This window comes from Vipera berus (genome assembly GCF_964194415.1).
Source record: "Vipera berus genome assembly, chromosome: 5".
NCBI classification, from domain to species: Eukaryota; Metazoa; Chordata; class Lepidosauria; order Squamata; family Viperidae; genus Vipera; species Vipera berus.
The window spans coordinates 87,591,741-87,610,406 of NC_138207.1; the positions used below are offsets into that span (position 1 = coordinate 87,591,741).

Sequence of the window (18,666 nt, forward strand, 5' to 3'; positions counted from 1 at the left end):
ATTTGGCAATGTGCCAAATTTGAAAGCATTGAGGAATTTGGTAAGGAAACAATGACCCGAGGGGTCGTGGGTTGTCAAGCACTACTATAAAATAAACTATTTTCAGCTTACAGGTAAAATGGCAGCAGCAGATCCTTACATGAAAATGAAAATTGATCCTCAGAATCTACAGATTCAGACGCATACCGTGGAGAAGTTGTTGGAACCCCTCATAATTCAGGTAGACCACATCAAGAGGAAAGTGGGTTGTGATGTGAGAAATGAAACAGAACATTTTTCATTGTGTGGTTCATATGGTAGCTGGCACAATTTAGAAAACATACACAGAATTTTGGTTAAAGGAATCTTTAGGCACGTACCCATTCCTACTGATGATATGTGAACTCATGCTTGACAATAATATCAGTCAGTCAGTCAGTTTATTACAGTTTTAGACCAGTACAAGCAATGTGTCCAGGAGTGCTTTGTGAATACTTATAAATCTATCTTAAGAGACAGTAAAACAAAAACAAAATTAAACTACATCTATAAAACAACCTGACTAGAATCTGTGAGTAAAGTCCCAACAGAGCAATCTGTGTTTTCTGGGAGTTGAAGTCCACACTTCTCAAAGTTTCTGAGATTGGTCTAGGCAATAAAGTGGCATCTAAAATTATATAAAATTATATGCTGGCTTCAGGCAATTTTACTCCCTCCATTATGGAATCTTCCCCAACTCTTTGCCAGACTGCCTCCCAAACTTGGAGACAGTGATGGGAGGTCGGGACTCGCTAATTAGTTTAAAAAGTATTGTGGATTCCAGTTTGATGTCAAGTTTCCGATGTATTGGCTTTTCAAGTGACTCTGAGGCATTGTTTACCTTAAAAGTCCTTTATTAGCCTAATACACCGGCAAATGCTTGCTCGAAGGAAGCTGGAACCTGAAATCTCTGCCCCTCGCACAATATATTAAAACACAATTCTCCACCTTTCTAATTTTGTCATTAATCATATTCTCCAATTAATTTAAAGAATCAGTTTCCCTTCGGTTAGAAAACCCGCCAAGGCCTTATCTTCTTTAGTTAGAGAGATGGCCTTGAAGGTGCAATCCTACTCATCCCCCCTCCCAACCTTAAGCTAAAACTTTTAAAGCAATACACAAGTTTAACATATGAAATGGCTACTTCTTCATCTCTTGTCAAGCAATAACATTCGATGTTAGCAGCGTTGACATGAATTCCATGTATCTTAAAGTTGTTAAGGTTGGGAAACACGGCATTAGATAGATGTAAAAAACTGATAGGCTTCAATGCATGTATGTGGCTACCATACTGACCTTTTTGACTTGCTCCAAGCAGATGGTGAACAGGCTTTTCTGTATGTTTGGAATTCACAATGCTTCCTTGGACATTATATTAATAAATGACCAGTTTTCATTTTATGGCCTAAGCAAGGATTGGAAGGATAATTTTGGTTTGCTATTCATAGGTAAAGGTAAAGGTTCCCCCGCACATGCGTGCTAGTCGTTTCCGACTCTAGGGGCCGGTGCTCATCTCCGTTTCAAAGCCGAAGAGCCAGTGCTTGTCCGAGGACGTCTCCGTGGTCATGTGGCCGGCATGACTACACGCCAAAGGCGCACGGAACGCTGTTACCTTCCAACCGTAGTGGTCCCTATTTTTCTACTTGCATTTTTACGTGCTTTCGAACTGCTAGGTTGGCAGAAGCTGGGACGAGTAACAGGCGCTCACTCTGTTACGCGGCACTCGGGATTTGACCCGCCAAACTGCCGACCTTCTGATCGACAAGCTCAGCGTCCTAACCCACTGAGCCACCGCGTCCCTTTTTTTGCTATTCATAGATTGCTCCAAAATCAGTTAAGTTAAATCAGTTAATCAGTGAAACTCAGGAGTCCCCAAACATTTCAGCTCACTGATTCCTTTATGAAGTTTCAGATTGTTCATCAAACACCATAATTTATTATATGGAAATAATTTAAGAAACACTACTTTAACTATTAGTAGTATGAACAACAACAAGAATAATAACAATAGCTGGTCATTTCCACCTTTAGAGATGATATCGATCACTTTGGATAACTCAACTGTAAACAGTGCTTGATCTATAAAAAAAATCCTATTATATGTTATGCTATTTCTATTACTTCCTACAAAAATATGAATAATCATGAATAATTTCATGTATCATTGAAATTTAATAATTTTCCCAGGATAGTTACTTTTATTGTGTTTCAAACCTACTGTCTTCCTTATTGCCAAGGAATCAGTTTCTTTCTTCTTTAGATAAGGCCATTTTAAAAGTCATTTCTGTATTTCTGCAGAGGTAGACCTGACCCACTACAAAAATTGCGGTTTTAATCTGTTTGCCAGCAACTTCCCAATGTAGAACATTCAGCATTCCTTTCCCATAGGATAATTTTTAAAATACAGTTTAATCCTTGCAGGAACTGTTATGTTTATTATGCCAATGCCTATTATAAATGCATTTCTTTCCAAAACATTTCAGTCTTCTTATATAGCACTTGGTGTACACTTAAAAGCTTGATTTATTTTCAACCTCATTTTTTTTATTCTGACATGTTGATGAATTAGAAAACTAGTTTGCATGGATGTTTATCCTCTGACATATTTTAATCATCTATTTTCACATATTCCAAGTGAAAAGGGGAATCCTAACTGGTAACAATGCAATGATAACGTACATCTTGATGTTTGATAGTTTCACTTCCCATAATTTTAAACAGCAGTTACATCATTGAAATGAAGCAGCGAGTTTTAAAAAAGTGAGAGATAATGAGGGTTATGGAGGAAAATGTCCATGACCCCATGTTCTGTGTTTCAGGACAGTTGTGAATTTGCTATGTTATTAAAATACTATTTCACTTCTCTTCAACAGTTCTCACACCTCAGATATTAAAGATGTAGTTTCATTAAAAGAGATTCTTAAAATGAAAAACCATATTTCCCTTTAGCATAGCAGAGGAAAAGGTTTAATAATCAGTGGATATCTTTAAAGTTGTCTTGGGAATCAAAATTAAACTTTAAATAGATCCTGTTGCTCACGGATGCTAACACTATTTGCATCATTGATTTAGTGGAGTAATTTATGGCCAATTCTTTCTCCCTGTACCTTGGTTGCATTCACACATCACACAAAGCTTTAAAGTGGTTCCTTGGTATTTGGCTGGCCTCTTGGAAACCATGGTTTGAGACAGTGCTTCCCCAAACTGTGTAAAGGTAAAGGTAAAGGTAAAGGTTCCCCCGCACATGCGTGCTAGTCGTTTCTGACTCTAGGGGTCGGTGCTCATCTCTGTTTCAAAGCCGAAGAGCCAGCACTTGTCCAAGGACATCTCTGTGGTCATGTGGCCGGCATGACTAGACGCCAAAGGGGCATGGAAAGCTGTTACCTTCCCACTGTGGTGGTCCCTATTTTTCTACTTGCATTTTTATGTGCTTTCGAACTGCTAGGTTGGCAGAAGCTGGGACGAGTAACAGGTGCTCACTCTGTTACGCGGCACTCGGGATTTGACCCGCCAAACTGCCGACCTTCTGATCGAGAAGCTCAGCGTCCTAACCCACTGAGCCACCGCGTCCCTTCCAAATTCTGTAAATTACCCCACATCAGATAACAGTATTTTTTTCTTAGGGTAATGATACAGGTACTCTTTACATAAAGACAACCTTTAAATTTCCTTAAAGCAGGGGTGTCAAACTGCTGACCCATGGGCTGGATGTGTCATGGCGAAATTGGCCCACCCCATTGCTAGCAATGGAAAAAAATCTTGATACATCGCAACACGTCATGTAACATTGCGAGTTTGAAACCCCTGGCTTAGAGTGTTCTACTGCATTGGGGAAAAAGGACTTTCTAATAAGTGGTTTGGGAAAAGGATGTCAAATGTTTGGGAGACCCTGATTTAAGACTTAGCATTCCATGTGGATCAACATCTTCATAAATGATTTAGATGAGAGAATAGAAGGGGACTTCATCAAATTTGCAGACGACACCAAACTGGCAGGAATAGCTAACACTCCAGAGATAGGCTCAAGATCCAGATGGATTGCGACAGACTTGAATACTGGGCCCTATCTAACAAAATGGAATTCAGTGTAGAGAAAAGCAAAGTTTTACACTTAGGAAAGAAAAAATCAAATGTACAGGCACAGATTAGGTGAAACCTGGCTGGTGAGAGGGATCTTGGAGTCCTAGTGGACAATAAAATAGAAGCCAGCAGTTTGTGGCAGAGCCAAAAAAGCTAACAGAATCCTAGGTTGCATTAACAGAGGGATAAAATCAAGATCATGTGCAATGTTATTTGTTGTGTAGCCGGTTATTTGCAGGCATTGAGCAAGACGGAAGGTTCAAAACAGCAACATGCTTTATTGAAGGTCAAACAGAACAGAAGCAACAAGGGAGCTGCTGTGCAGCTATTTATACAGTTGGCCGATAGGTGGTGACCAATAGGTTTGAAGCATAGGTTTCCCACCCAAAGACCTACTTGGCCGGCTGGAGACAACCAGTCTGGGCCGGCTAGCAACAGTTACAACATACAGGTGCACTAGCACTTAGCAATTGAATACAAGCAATTAGCAAGCAGTGCAACATGAGCAAACACTTACAACATATACAAAAGGCCAATACATTACATTAGTATCACTTTATAAAGCTGTAGTAAAACCACACTTAGGATACTGCATCTAATTTTGGTCACCATGTTATAAAAAAGATAGAGACTCTGGAAAGAATGCAGAGGAGAGCAACAGGGATGATTAGGGGGCTGGAGGCTAAAACATATAACGAACGGTTGCAGGAATTGGGTATGTCTAGTTTAGTGAAAAGAAGGACTAGGGATGACATGGTAGCAGTTTTCCAATATTTGAGGGGCTTCCACAAAGAAGAGGGGGGGATGTCAACCTATTTTCCAAATCACCAGAAAGCAGGACAAGAAACAATAAATGGAAACTAATCAAGGCAAGAAGCAACTTAGAACTAAGGAGAAAATTCCTAACAGTGAGAATAATTAATCAGTGGAATGGCTTGCCTTCAGAAGTTGTGGGTGCTGCATCACTGGAGGTTTTTCCAACTCTGTTATTATTCTGTTAAGGTTTATTTTGAAATCTCCAGGAACACAGTTAAACAAAGCATGGCTTAGCACAAGATACATTGATTTCTGAAATAACTGTTGATTGTAGGCGGATATGTCACTGTTATATGCTGACATTGCATGCCATGGTCCTTAAGTTGGAGCTTACTCACTGCTGATATCTTGGTGCCTCTTTATTTGATGCAGACCCAGAGCGATATGTTTAACTGCAGAAATAAAGATGAGGGTCTTCTCTTTATGCTTTAGGTGACCACGTTAATGAATTGCCCCCAGAATCCTTCTGTCAAGAAAAAAGGATGTTCCAAAAGAGCTCGTGTAATTCTTGCTTCCGTGGAAGAAGCTACTTGGAATCTGCTGGATAAAGGGGAGAAAATTGCCAAAGAGGCTCCTGTCCTTATGGAAGAACTGAATGGTGCTCTCCACGAGGTTCGCAAAGAAAGTAAGCCTGATGTTACTCAGACAATAATACCACTGCTTCAACAACTGCATCTTTTCTTTATCCCTTCTAATAATGTGTTTTATGACCTCTGTTTTGTTCCCCAGGATGATTTTTTTTAAATTTCCCAAAATAAGAAAGACATCTGCCTGGTCTGTCTGTTTGGTATTACACTCTTCTCCGCTTAGCCAAACTTGCTAGCAGATCAGATTTGCCCTATTAAAAGGAAGATCACCAGCTATCCAGGAGACGCATCTGGATCCCTGTTTCTAGATCCCAAGTGCAAAGATCAGCTCATTGGCGGGGAATTTTTGAACCAATGTTATGAAATAAAGGGACGTGCTGTACATCAATCTAACAGCATGTATCAATTTAGGCTCCCCCCCCTTTTTTTTTAAAAAAAAATCAAAATTACTTCCTAATTTAATTTTATAAGAAAATACTTAATTTTACAATACAGGTAGTCCTTGACTTAGAGACCATTCAAAGTGGACCTACCTTGAGGCTAATTATGACCTGGATTCAACATTCCAATAGTTGCCCCCTCCCCTGCGGTCACATAACCAAACTTCAGCCACTCAATGGCATTTGTTTAAGAGCCACAGTGTTCACTTATGAATTGCTGCAAAAAAGTTTGTAAAATCGAGTTGGTCACATGATTGACCCCTTTTACGACTATCGTGATTTACAACTGTGATAGGGAGGCTCAATTATGATCATAAATCAAATATGACCTGTATGCACCAGTGTGCTTAATTTATGGGCTGTGTTCATCCCAGATTTGCCAATGTCAGGACATATGTGTGTGTGTTTGTGTGTGTGATTGTGTGTGTGTGAAAAGTCAAGATGGTGGCAGCAGTTGTGCAATCAAAGACCACCCTCCTTCTATATATCTCATGTACAATCTTTTTCGTGTTCTTTTTAAAATGCTTTATGATTTACTGCCCTTGCTATTTGCCAAACCTATTTTATAGCAGAAATTCTTGGTTATAGTCCAGTCCAGAGAAGTAAATTCTTCATAGTATTTTCTCAAGTCCAAGGTTCCTTCTAGCCCTCTGATTCTATGTATATCTCTAAACATGTTTTTATCCTTATGAACCTCTTTCGGATTTGTCCCTTTTTCGGGGTTTGCTCTTTATGTTTTCCCAAGAAAATATGGAGACTGTAGTTATGAGGCCTGTTTACAGAATCTATGGAGTCATAATGTTACAGTACTTAAAGATGCTAAATTTGAAAGTGAAATATTTATCCTCTGCTAGTGAGATGCTTCTTTATGGCAACAGCCATTGGAAAAAAACATCCCTCACAGATTGAGGGACTCACAACATCTTGTTCCTGGTGTGATCCGAGGATAAATGACTCTGGTGTAAAGGGGACAGTATTGCTAGGGTGTAAGTTTTCCATCTGAATTCTCAAACTACTGTTCAATTGTTGTTGAAGTAGATGTTTAATTACTGTACAGCCAGAAGAGGATTGGAACAGACTCCCAGGATAATCACAAGTGCATTTCTTAGCTAGAACTGTTCAAGCATAGCTGGGATACTTGGCATTTATTTCCATAAATAAATGCCTATATTTGGGCTTGGAGATGGCAACTGTGGCTTGGGTTCCACCTCTTGTCTTGCCAAGTTGCTGTGTAGTTCATTGCTATCATATCTCAAGAGAACTCTTAGATAAACTTTAACTCACAAATGCCATCATGACTTAGGAACAATTTTAGGATACTTTGGCTGCTCTTTTGTTCTTGATCCACAGGGAAATCAGAGCACAGGGATTGGATGCTTTAATGGAAAATACAGATAAAACAACAGTCCCTGGATAAACTGTGGTGTATTTGAAACATGCAGACATGGGGCTCCTACCAAATAATATCTCTAGCTTAGTAGAAACATCACATGGGTTTCTCCCTAAGATTGCCATCAGCAGTAGTCCTCAGTTTACAACCTTTCATTTACTGACCACTCAAAGTTACAACAGCACTGAAAAAAGTGACTTCTGGCCACTTTTCACACTTGTGACTATTGCTGCATTCCCACGGTCATGTGATCAAAATCTGAATGCTTGATAACTGGCATGTATTTGTGACCTGGGCTCATGTGATCACCTTCTGAGACAAGCCAAGTCATTTGGGAAGCCAGATTCACTTAACAACCGTATTGCTAACTAAAAAACCTGCAGCAATTCATTTAACAACGGTGTCAAGAAGGGTCGCAAAATGGGGCAAAGCTCACCATCTTGCTTAGTCATGGTAATTTGGGGCTCAGTTGCGGTTGTAAGGAGAGGACCTCCTGTGCCGATCTGAAAGAATGGGGATGGGATTGTTGCGTTTTCCGTAATCTTGCTTTTCTTGCATCCTGATATTAAGGGCACTCTAGGCCCAAACGCACTGACAGATGTACTTCAGATATTCTGTATATGGATTCTTCTAAGTATTGAAGAAACTGAAACCTCACTTCTTTACTCTCCTATGTCTGAGGAGCAGTAGATCTTAACAGCGTGATTGGCCCCCATTCATGCAGGGTACTCAAGCCACTAATATTGTACAAAGTATTCCTTCTACACAGTGCTCATGTCACCCACACACAGTGGAAACCACAACAGGAATGAAAGGATGATTCTGTTTAAAGAATATGGGAAGTCTGCTAGTCTCCATCTACCAAATAACCAGTGGTGGGATTCAGCCGGTTCGCACCAGTTTGGCAGAACCGGTAGCTAATTTTTTGTTGCCCAGGCACAGAATGGACTTCCGGAAGTGGCATCCACACAGAGAACCGGTTGTTCACATATTTGAATCCCACCACTGCAAATAACATATTTAAAATTTTAAGCTGGAATTGCAGTTGATCACAAGCAGAATAAAATAAAATTGTGAGATATGGCTGATGAGAAGGCAAATGGTGGCTAGTGGGCAGTATGTGTAATGTATTGACCTCAACTGTTGATACCACTTGTTTAATGTGTGACCTTAATTGCTGTATTTAAGTGTAGGATTGCTTAACGGTTTCTGTTACTGCAACCCAGTCTGTCTGTCTCCAAGCTGATAATTATGTTTGGGCGGGAAACAGTTACTTTGAAGCTATTGGTTGCCGCCTAGAGGCGAACCATATACATAGCTGTTCAGCAGTCTCTAGGGCTGCTTCTGTTGGGAGTTAATAAACACGCTTGCTGTTTCAACGCTCTGCCTTGTCACTGCCTAACTGAACTAAGAACATAGCAGTATGTTTAGTGGAAAGGATGCGTGTACCAAGAAATATGTTTTTTCTCCACAACAGGAATATCCTGAAAGCTCATGCTTGCCTGAAAAAAAATGGTTTTATTTAGGAAATAATCTAGTGTTAGCAAAGCTTGAGTTACTTGAGGGATCACTCCCAGCTTCTTACTACAGCTTGGTGATGTCCTGCTTCCCATTTGGGCATCTCAAATGCAGACCACTTTTGTAGCAGACTGGCCCAAGGCATTCTGGCATGAAAATAGTTTTTGTGGGAAAATGGAAGATTTCCCATTCAGACAATCCGTGGCATAGGGAGGAGAAGGTTTGAAGCCCTTTTTTGCATTTTCAATTTTAAATAGATTGGTCAGCCCATGGGTCGAGAGGGAATGAGGCTGGGAAACTGACTGGCACATCTCAAGTTCAATATATGCATCTGAGTTGCCCAGAGTGTTTGCAGGGCAGACAGTTTCTGTATATGGATCATATACAGAGTGTCTATATGATCCATAAGGTCATATAGACACACATAAAAATAAACACATAAAAAATAGGTAGAGCCACACACATAAAAAATAGATAGAGACAACCTCTTGATGTTTTTGACCAATCTTGGTAGACATCTCTGTGTGCTTCTCTATTCTTGAGGAAGACTTGAGCTGGAAGTTAAATGTTTAAGATGCTGCTCTGCTAACAGTAAATTTCAAAACTGCTTACAAGACTTGGCAGTTATAGATGGATATGAGCAAATCACTTTCTTGAAGCACAAGCTATAACTCTACTTAGATTTTTTTTCTTCAAGGCACCCCAGTTGTGGTTCTCAAGACTTGGTTAACAACCCATCCTCCACCCAATAATTGGGTCTGTAGCTGATATTAGGCTAGCCTGTGTTTACAGCCCTGATGCATGGTTTATTGGCATTCTGTAGAAATGATTTGTGTGTTTTTACAGGGATGCCTATAGTTGAATGAGCTAAAGGGGGAATGCATTGTAAATTATGAATAGAAGGAACAGGCTAGGGCAAGCAAGACTGTTGCCTGGTAACAATTCAAACAGCTCTCCGGATCGTTCCCAAGGATATATTCAAAACAGTGATAGTGCAGCAAGGTTAATTTTAAATACGTGACTCCTTCACCCAGCTATTTCAAGTGTAAAACTCAGCACTAAAATATTAATCTCTCCAGGTTGCCACTATTCTATGATGATGATGATGATGATGATGATAATAATAATAATAATAATAATAATAATAATAATAATAATAATAATAATAATAATAATAATAATAAAGTTGGAAGGGACCTTGGAGGTCATCTAGTCTAACCCCCTGCTCAGGCAGGAAACCCTATACCATTTCAGGCAAATGGCTGTCCAGTCTCCTCTTAAAAACTTCCAGTGTTGGAGCATTCACCACTTCTGGAGGCAGGTTGTTCCACTGGTTAATTGTTCTGTCAGGAAGTTTCTCCTTAGTTCTAGATTGCTTCTCTCCTTGACTAGTTTCCATCCGTTGCTTCTTGTCCTGCTTTCAGGTGCTTTGGAGAATAGCTTGACTCCCTCTACTTTGTGGCAGCCCCTGAGATATTGGAACACTGCTATCATGTCACCCCTTGTCCTTCTCTTCCTTAAACTACACATACCCAATTCCAGCAACCGTTCCCTATATGTTTTAGCCTCCAGTCCCCCAATCATCTTTGTTGCCCTTCTCTGTACCCTTTCTAGAGTCTCAACATCTTTTTTACATCGTGGTGACCAAAACTGGATGCAGTATTCCAGGTGTGGCCTTACCAAGGCATTGTAAAGTGGTATTAATACTTCATGTGATCTTGATTCTATCCCTCTGTTAATGCAGCCTAGCACTGTGTTGGGTTTTTGGGCAGCTGCAGCACACTGCTGGCTCATATTGAAGTGACTGTCTACTAGGACTCAGAGATCCCTCTCACAGTTACTACTATTGAGCAAGGTACCACCTATACTATACCTGTGCATTTGATTTTTCCTGCCTAAATGTAGAACCTTACTTTTTTCACCATTGAATTTCATTTTGTTAGATAGCGCCCAGTGTTTTAATCTGTCCAGATTCTCCTGTATTTTAAGCCTATCTTCTGGAGTTTTCATTCTGATATCTTAAAGCAGAAAAAAGAAAAAGAAAGAGAAACTAAATTTACCGTAGTATAAGAAGGAAATTCTGTCACCTTCTTTTGAATTTAGGGAATAAAATTACTTTTTTTCTACTTCTTCTTAGATGCATAGCATATAATCTTGGGTATAGGCAAGTTGTTTTGTTATAGAAAATAATTCTTTCTTAAGAGTTTAGGTATGAGTAGTGGTCAAAGGAGGAGTCTATTTTCTTTTGTATAGAGAAGTAATAATTTGCGTCTCTGTCTGTATCTGTATGCCTCTGAGCCTCTAATCAGGGGAAGAGATGTCATTTGTCTTTGGCATCTCTGCTATGCCCATGTGTTGTGTCTCTGTGTGTTCACTGGGAAGTATGGGACAGGTTTCATATGCTCTGCTCTGGATCCTAGGTCCAGGTGGGCAGGGAGAAAGAGGGGGGGGATTAGAATGCAGCAGCCAGCAACATTGTGAGCCATTGCCTGAATGCCACTCCCATGGGGTTGGGTTGGGGGAATTGTTGTCTGGATTTCTTTTCCTGTCACAGGTCAATCCAGTCCACTTTGAAACTGGGTCCTCCTTTTGCTAGCTTCTCACCCATGACACTTGTTCCTACTCTTTTGGGGTTTGGAGAATTAGCCTGCTGAGAAACAGAGACCTATGACTTTTTGTATAGTTTTTCCAGCATCTTCATTGATTAGAGAAAAAAATCATGTGTATCTATGTGCCTGTCCAGCAACTATTGGGTATGAGGATACTGTAGTCTCAGCAGTGACCCCAGCATGTCTGCTGAGCATAGATTTGTTTGCTCTTTTCTCATCTCTGGTCATTTGGGGGCACTCAATGTTGGGGTCCTACATCAGTTGCAGTGCAGCTAATAGTGGAGGCCTTCTGATAGTTTTCTTTCAATCTGTCCAGCTAAATATCCCATGTTGCCATGCTGGATTGTGACAGAAATAAAATAGAGCTTCAATTGCATTGTTGTGGCCACATCTTGATTTATTTGACTTTTCTGCAGGCATCCTGGAGTATTATTGTTAATAATACTAGTTGAACATTCTGCTGGGAATGTACCATATTTTAGATGGCCTTCCCTGTTGCAAAGTACTGTGGATTAGTGACAATACCTATATAAAAGAAATGTACAGGAGAGTTACATGAGACAGGACTAGATTTAACACGAAGCAAGTGAAATAGCTTCTCTGGGCAGAAGATTATAGAGGAGGTGCCATTTTCTTCCTGCGATCACCTTTTATATCTGATTCAAAAATGGAACAGGGGGTATTTCTTTCCCCCAAACAACACAACTCATCCAAACCTAGCGCTAATATTGGGAAAGGAGATGGCCAGCCAGGTTCCTGGAGGCAAAGACAGCTATAAGAACTGAGCATGAAAAATCAAAAATGAGAATAAAATGAAGATGAAAGAACGGACCTACTATACCTGTTGGAGTTAAACAGACAATCATGTTACGCAGAGCTCTAGTCCATCCCTTACTATCTGTAATTGAATGGTATTTAAATCACTTCTTCTTTCAATGAAGACACATTGCAGGAGAGAGTAATTTTTTTAAAAAATAGCCTAAGAGATAAAAGAGACTCTTGGATTTTATTTTAAAGTGAGTGCTGCTTTTCAATTTCTTGCATTTCTTGAGTATTGTCATTATACAACATATAGCTCCTAATTGGTGGGTTGAGGGCACAGTAGGTCAGTTTGCAAAGAGTCTTTAGCTCAGTCATTCTGGCATGTATAGAAGGATGAACATGTCTGGGGTAAAACTGGGCTTTGTTTGTGCTTGTGGCCTATTTGCCCAAGTGTCCCCAAAGTAACCAGGATTGTCCTTACCAGCAGTATGGAATGCTGTGTGTGGCACAAAGGGACCTGAGGCTGATCACCTGGTTGACAGTTCTGTGCAATGCTTTCATTGGCTGAATCCGGGATGGGTGGTGAAGGTCAACATCTGGGGTCCATCTGGGGATGCCCATAACATACACATCCCCTTTTCTTTTACGTTATCCACGGTCTCCTAGTCAGGAGATGTCAAACAAATCAAGATTGCAACTGCAGCTATGCAATTGAAGCCTTACTCCTCTCTGATGGATGTGAAGGCTGTGGTCACCATATTGATTTTCGTGTTTCCTGTGGCTAACCCTACTCCAGTTTCTTTATCTTCTTTCTTTGTGCTCTTTTTCTGCACCTTGTATACTCTGACAGAGAATAGTGTGTGGTGGATTTGTAAAATGTATACCGGAAGTGGACTGTGTTGGCCAAAATGAAAACTGTTTCCAGAAAAGATTATGGGTTGTTTTTTTAAAAACAGATTTTTATTGATTTTTTTCAAACATTCAATAATATTTGTTCAACAAACGTGCTGTCTGAGTTTACATTCGCCAATACATATTTAGTTCCTAATCTTTTATTCTTTCCTCTACCCATCGATAAAATAAGTCCCAAGTTTGATAATATTCTGTTTCTTCTTTTTCTTTCAGCCTCAGTCTATCCATCTCTGCACATTCTAGTATTTTTTAATTTCTTCATCTGATGGTATTTCTTCATTTTTCCAATACTGGGCAAATATAATTCTTGCCGCTGTTGTAACATGCAGAATCAAATATATGCTTTGTTTATCAGTCTTTTCTGGCATTATACATAATAAAAAAGTTCAGGTTTAAAATCTATGTATTCTCCCAACATCTTTTCTAGCCAGGCATGTATTTTTTTTCCAATAACTCTTTGCTTTGGCACATGTCCACCAAACATGGTAATAGTACCTAGGTACAGCAATCTCTCTTGTGTTTTTTTTTATTTTAGACACATGAAAACCTTGACTTATGTTTGCATTTCCAACATCTATATGACATGTTTTTAAACATTTTTGCTAGTCTTGCTGGTGGCAAGTGCCATCTATAAAACATTTTATATAAGTTTTCTTTATAAGAAGTTGACATTGTCAGTTTATTATTTCTTTCCCACAAATTTTGCCATTTTTCTAATTCTATATTGTATCCAAAATTTTTATGGGTTTATTGTCGTGTCTTTTCCCCCCAATATTTTAAGGGCAGGAAATGTTATATGTTACATGTAACCATTTATCTTTCCAAGCTACTTTAATTTTTAAGCTTTACTTAAAAAGGGTGGGTTTTTTTTACAAAAACCCCCACCCTTTTTAAGTAAAGCTTAAAAAGGGTGGGTAAAGCTTTTAAGTAAAGCTTAAAAGAGTGAAGAAAGAAAGACAGTATAGTTGCAAATGTCTTTTGATTGCAACAGTGGGACAAGACACCTTCTCATAGCAAGTAATATCTTTTAGAAGTTATCCAACTACGGGCATTGTTGGCTAATAGAAATGAAATGGATTTTGTGCTGCTTTAACAATCGTTGTGAGGCTACAAGGTGCTGTAAGTTACTAGTTAACAATAATATGATTATACTAGGATATAGGGGCCATGATGTTGCCATGCATCTTCCCAGCTTCCTTTTGCCAGTGGTGCCTGTCCTACAAAATAACAAGGTTTTCATGTGTCTAAAATAAAAAAAAAACACAAGAGAGATTGTAATTCAGATTAAAAAATGGGACATCTATAAAAATAGATTTATACATCTGCATCTCACAGAAACGCTAGCAACACTTAATGATAGCTGAAACCGAGGTACAGCAATTTTAACCTTTAGGCAAATACATTTGTTTTCTCCTAAGATAAATCGGTGTTTTTATCTTTCTAATTCTTCTATATCTAATTTGCAAAGACTTGAATTTATTTATAACTTTAAATCTAAAATTCAAACCAAACGATACTGGCAATAATATTTATAGCTTTTATATACTGTAAACGACCAGCCAATGTGTTTGTGTGTGGGTGTGAAAATATGAGCTGGGGAAAAAATAGACAAGAGGTGGTTTTTTCCACCTTTCATTTTAAATCTGCCCTTTCCTCATGTTTCTGTAGTGAATAGCTTCTCCAACTTGCTCTTAGAAAAAGAAGATTGTGTATTAGTGCCAATAAAGATTTCTCTTGAAATACAATAACCACGTTTAGAAACTATGTTTCTTTACCATGGGAGGATGAGAGTTCAGTTTTCCTCCACACACTCTAAGCCCCAAGGTTATGTTATTTTTACAACAGGGTATTTAATTGGGCCCTTAGAAAGAAGAGAGCTTGCCAGAGTGGGAGGACATCAATAATTTTGCAATGAGATGATGGTCAACAGATGGGCAGACATATTCTTCATCAAAAAAGAACAGATTCTCTTGCCCTCTCCTGCTTTATGATGACAGGGCAAACATAAAGTAAAATGGCGGTGCCAGATAAAACTTAATAGTAGCAGACAAAGTGCCAGGAAACCAATGTGAAAAATTAAATCAGCCCGAGGGCATTTTTAATGAGGAATACAACTGCATATGAAGTCTTGGTATATTCATGCCGAAAATCTTCCCATGAAATTCTTTAGCTAGCAAACAATGTGTTTGTGTTGTTGCTAATATTATTTGGAAACCCAACAGCTGCTAAGCTGAAGGTCTCAATTTTGTCTGTAGTTTTCCTGACAGAAGGAACAAAAGTTTTACAACTCCTAGGAGGAGGCAACCCTTTCTGTGGCTTTGGGTTCATTTTCCTCACTCACAAGGATAGCTCAAAACAGGCATGTAAGGAAGACGGAAAAAAGTTACATAAAGATTTCCTTCAGATCATGTTTGACCTCTGGTAACCTTATGCATCTCTTCTGGACAGTGTTTCTCAATCTTGCTAGCTTGAAGATGTGTGGACTTCAACACCCAGAATTCCCTAGCCAGCTTATTCTGGGAGTTGAAGTCCACACATCTTCATACTGTCAAGGTTGAGAAACACTGCTCTAGGATTCCCTGACTACTAGGCTTACCTTACTGCTCTAGGAGGTTGCAAAGGTCTCTCTTCCAAATACCAACCAGCTCCATTCCTGCTTAGCTTTTTGAAATGGGCCAACAAATATATTACTGTTGAAACATGAACTTTACAGTGGAATGCAAGGTATAAATTGGTATTTTTTTTCAGCTTCTCAGTCTTTGTTTTAAAGTCTGTCTTCTGTCTTTTGATCAGCAAAATGTAGGTACAACATTTGAAATACACAAAAACCAAATCCGAACAATAATGAAAATGGGGGACCAACTAACATCTGCAAGCCATATTATTATCGTTATAGTACCCTCTATTTTGCTAGCTTTATGATGGTTGCCAAAAACATAGACTCATAGGAATGGAGGGGACCTTGGAGTTTTCTAGACCATTGTAGGAAAATTTCTATTTCTCTACTTTGAATCTCTCTTTCACAGGTTTTCATTCATTACTTCTTGTCTTGCCCTCTGGTGAGTTGGAGAATAAGACAATCCAATCTTTTCTGTGACAATCAAAGTTAAGCCCTGTAGAAGGAATTTAACAGAATAGCAGAGTTCGAAGGGACTAGGGAGGTCTTCTAGTCCAACCCCCTGCACAAGCAGGAGACCCTATATACCATTCTGGACAAATGGCTGTCCAATCTCTTCTTAAAAGCCTCCAGTGATGGAGCACCCACAACCTCTGAAGGCAGCCTGTTCCACTGGTTAATTGTTCTTACTGTCAGGAAATTCCTCTTTAGTTGTAGGTTGCTTCTCTCTTCGATTAGTTTCTACCCATTGCTTCTTGTCTTGCTTTTTGGTGCTTTAGAGAATAGGTTGATTCCCCTCTTCTTTGTGGCAGCCCCTCGAGTATTGGAACATTGCTATCATGTAACCCAGAGGTCCCCAACCTTGGCCACTTTATGACTTGTGGATTTCAATTCCCAGAATTCCTCAGCCAGCCACTAGACTAGACATAACCAATTCCTGCATGTGTTTTTCGTCTGTTTTAGCCTCCAGCCAAATTGTCTTTGTTGCTCGTCTCTGTACTCTTTCCAGAGTTTCAACATCTTTTTTTAAATTATGGAAACCAAAACTGGATGCAATATTACAAGTGTGGTCTTACTAAAGCTTTATAGAGTGGTACTAACCCTTCACGTGATCTTAATTCTGTCCCTCCATTAATGCAGCCTAGGATTGCATTGGCTTTTTTGGCAGCTGCTGCACACTGCTGGCTCATATTTAAGTGATTGTCCACTCGGATTCCAAGATTCCTCTTACAGTTACTGCTATTGAGACAGGTACCATCTAATCTGTACCTGTAAAATTGGTTTTCCTAGCCTAGGTGTAAAACTTTACTTTTTTCTACATTGAATTTTATTTTGTTAGATAGGGCCCAGTGTTCAAATCTGTCAAGTCTGTTTGGATTTTTAGCCTATTTTCTGGAGTGTTGGCTATTCTTATGTGTCATCTACAAATTTAATGAGTTTCCTTTCTATTCCCTCATCTACATTATTTATGAAGATATTAAAAAGTACTGGGCCTAAGAAAAGAACTTCAGGGTACCCCATTGCTTACTTCCCTTGTAATCTCTTGATCAGAGAGACAATGATGATTTCTTGCAATTAGGTTTCAAGTGTCACTTGCTTGGGTGGTACATTGGATAGATAGTGTAATAATACTGAGCTGCTGTATCTGAGCATATACTTATATGGCTCTTGAGTAGGGGGCTAGTATATTTACCCATTAGTCTCCATAATATGTGTGCCAATTCAAGCCAAAGTTAAAAAAAAATCAGATGTGGTGTGTGTAAGGTTTTATAGTGTTATTTGTAAGTAACTTGCAATTATATCATAATAAGGGTGGATGAATTTTATAGGTTTAAAACATTTTATAGATCTAAATCAGCATGCTGGCTAAGGAATTCTGGAAGTTTTAAGTCTACACATCTTAAAGTTACCACATTTGAAAAACATTGTTTTCGGTGTTGCCTTGAGAGTGAGATGGGCAGTCTATAAATTTGGTAAATAAATAAAATAAAAATGAAATTCTAACCCCCTGTTCCATTAAGACTTTATCTAGGCTGAGTGACAATATTGCCAAGAATGAGAAGCCACAGTTTATTAAATCAGAGGCAGTATGCTACCTTGTGGATGAGGAAAACCTGTCCAATGGGGTGAGGTGGACCAGGGACTTGAACTCCATTTTTTTAAAAAAATCAGGCAAAATCTCAATTTGCAAAATCTCAGATGGGCTCCCAAAGAAATGCAGCTAGGTTCTGAGTATAGGAATTTGAAGATGAGTGAGGGATTGAAATATGGCTTTAAGAGCCAGCATTGTCCAAAGACACTTCTGTGGTCATGTGGCCAGCATCACTATATGCCGAGGCACACAGAACACTGTTGCCTTCACACTGAAGTGGTGCCTATTAATCTACTCGCATTTGCATGCTTTCAAACTGCTAGGTGGGCAAGAGCTGGAGCAAGTAAAGGGAATTCAGTGTGTCATGTGATGCTCAGGTCTCAAACCTGGACTGTTAGCTTTCCAGCTGACAAGTTCAGCATCTTTCTAAGGCAGAGGCACATTTTTGCTATTGACTAGTGTATTTAAGGTTGGCACTGAAGACTTTTACAATATTTTTATGAGGCTGGAGTAAAATGTTGCTGTTAAAATATGCAGCAGACCCACCCAGGCTCATATATGTGGCAGTCTCAATCTTAATATTTTAAGGCAGTTTACATATCAAAGTATTTAATTCCCATAAAAATTCAAATCTGGAACAGCAGCTGTTAAAAAGCAGCACTAAAAACATTAAGCAATGGTTCAAAAGGTCTGAGTAAATACAATTTATTTTGGTACTCAAAGGTATGAGTAGGTTTCCTGTAGATCGCATACCATACTGGGAGGGGGCACAACTACTGGGTCTCACACCCCTCCCCCCATAGCAATACTGAAATTTGGCAGCAA

At 39.2% G+C, this 18,666-nt stretch overlaps 1 protein-coding gene across 1 annotated transcript in view; it reads left to right on the forward strand.

Moving 5' to 3' along the window:
- CTNNA3 (catenin alpha 3) overlaps positions 1 to 18,666 on the forward strand; it is a gene marked incomplete at its 5' end in the record, with an annotated part of 847,188 nt that overhangs the window by 7,695 nt on the left and 820,827 nt on the right. The window contains 2 exons of the mRNA XM_081329881.1: positions 107 to 220; positions 5,347 to 5,539. Of these exons, the coding sequence (XP_081186007.1) occupies positions 107 to 220; positions 5,347 to 5,539 (307 nt within the window). The remainder of the gene's footprint in view (positions 1 to 106; positions 221 to 5,346; positions 5,540 to 18,666) is intronic.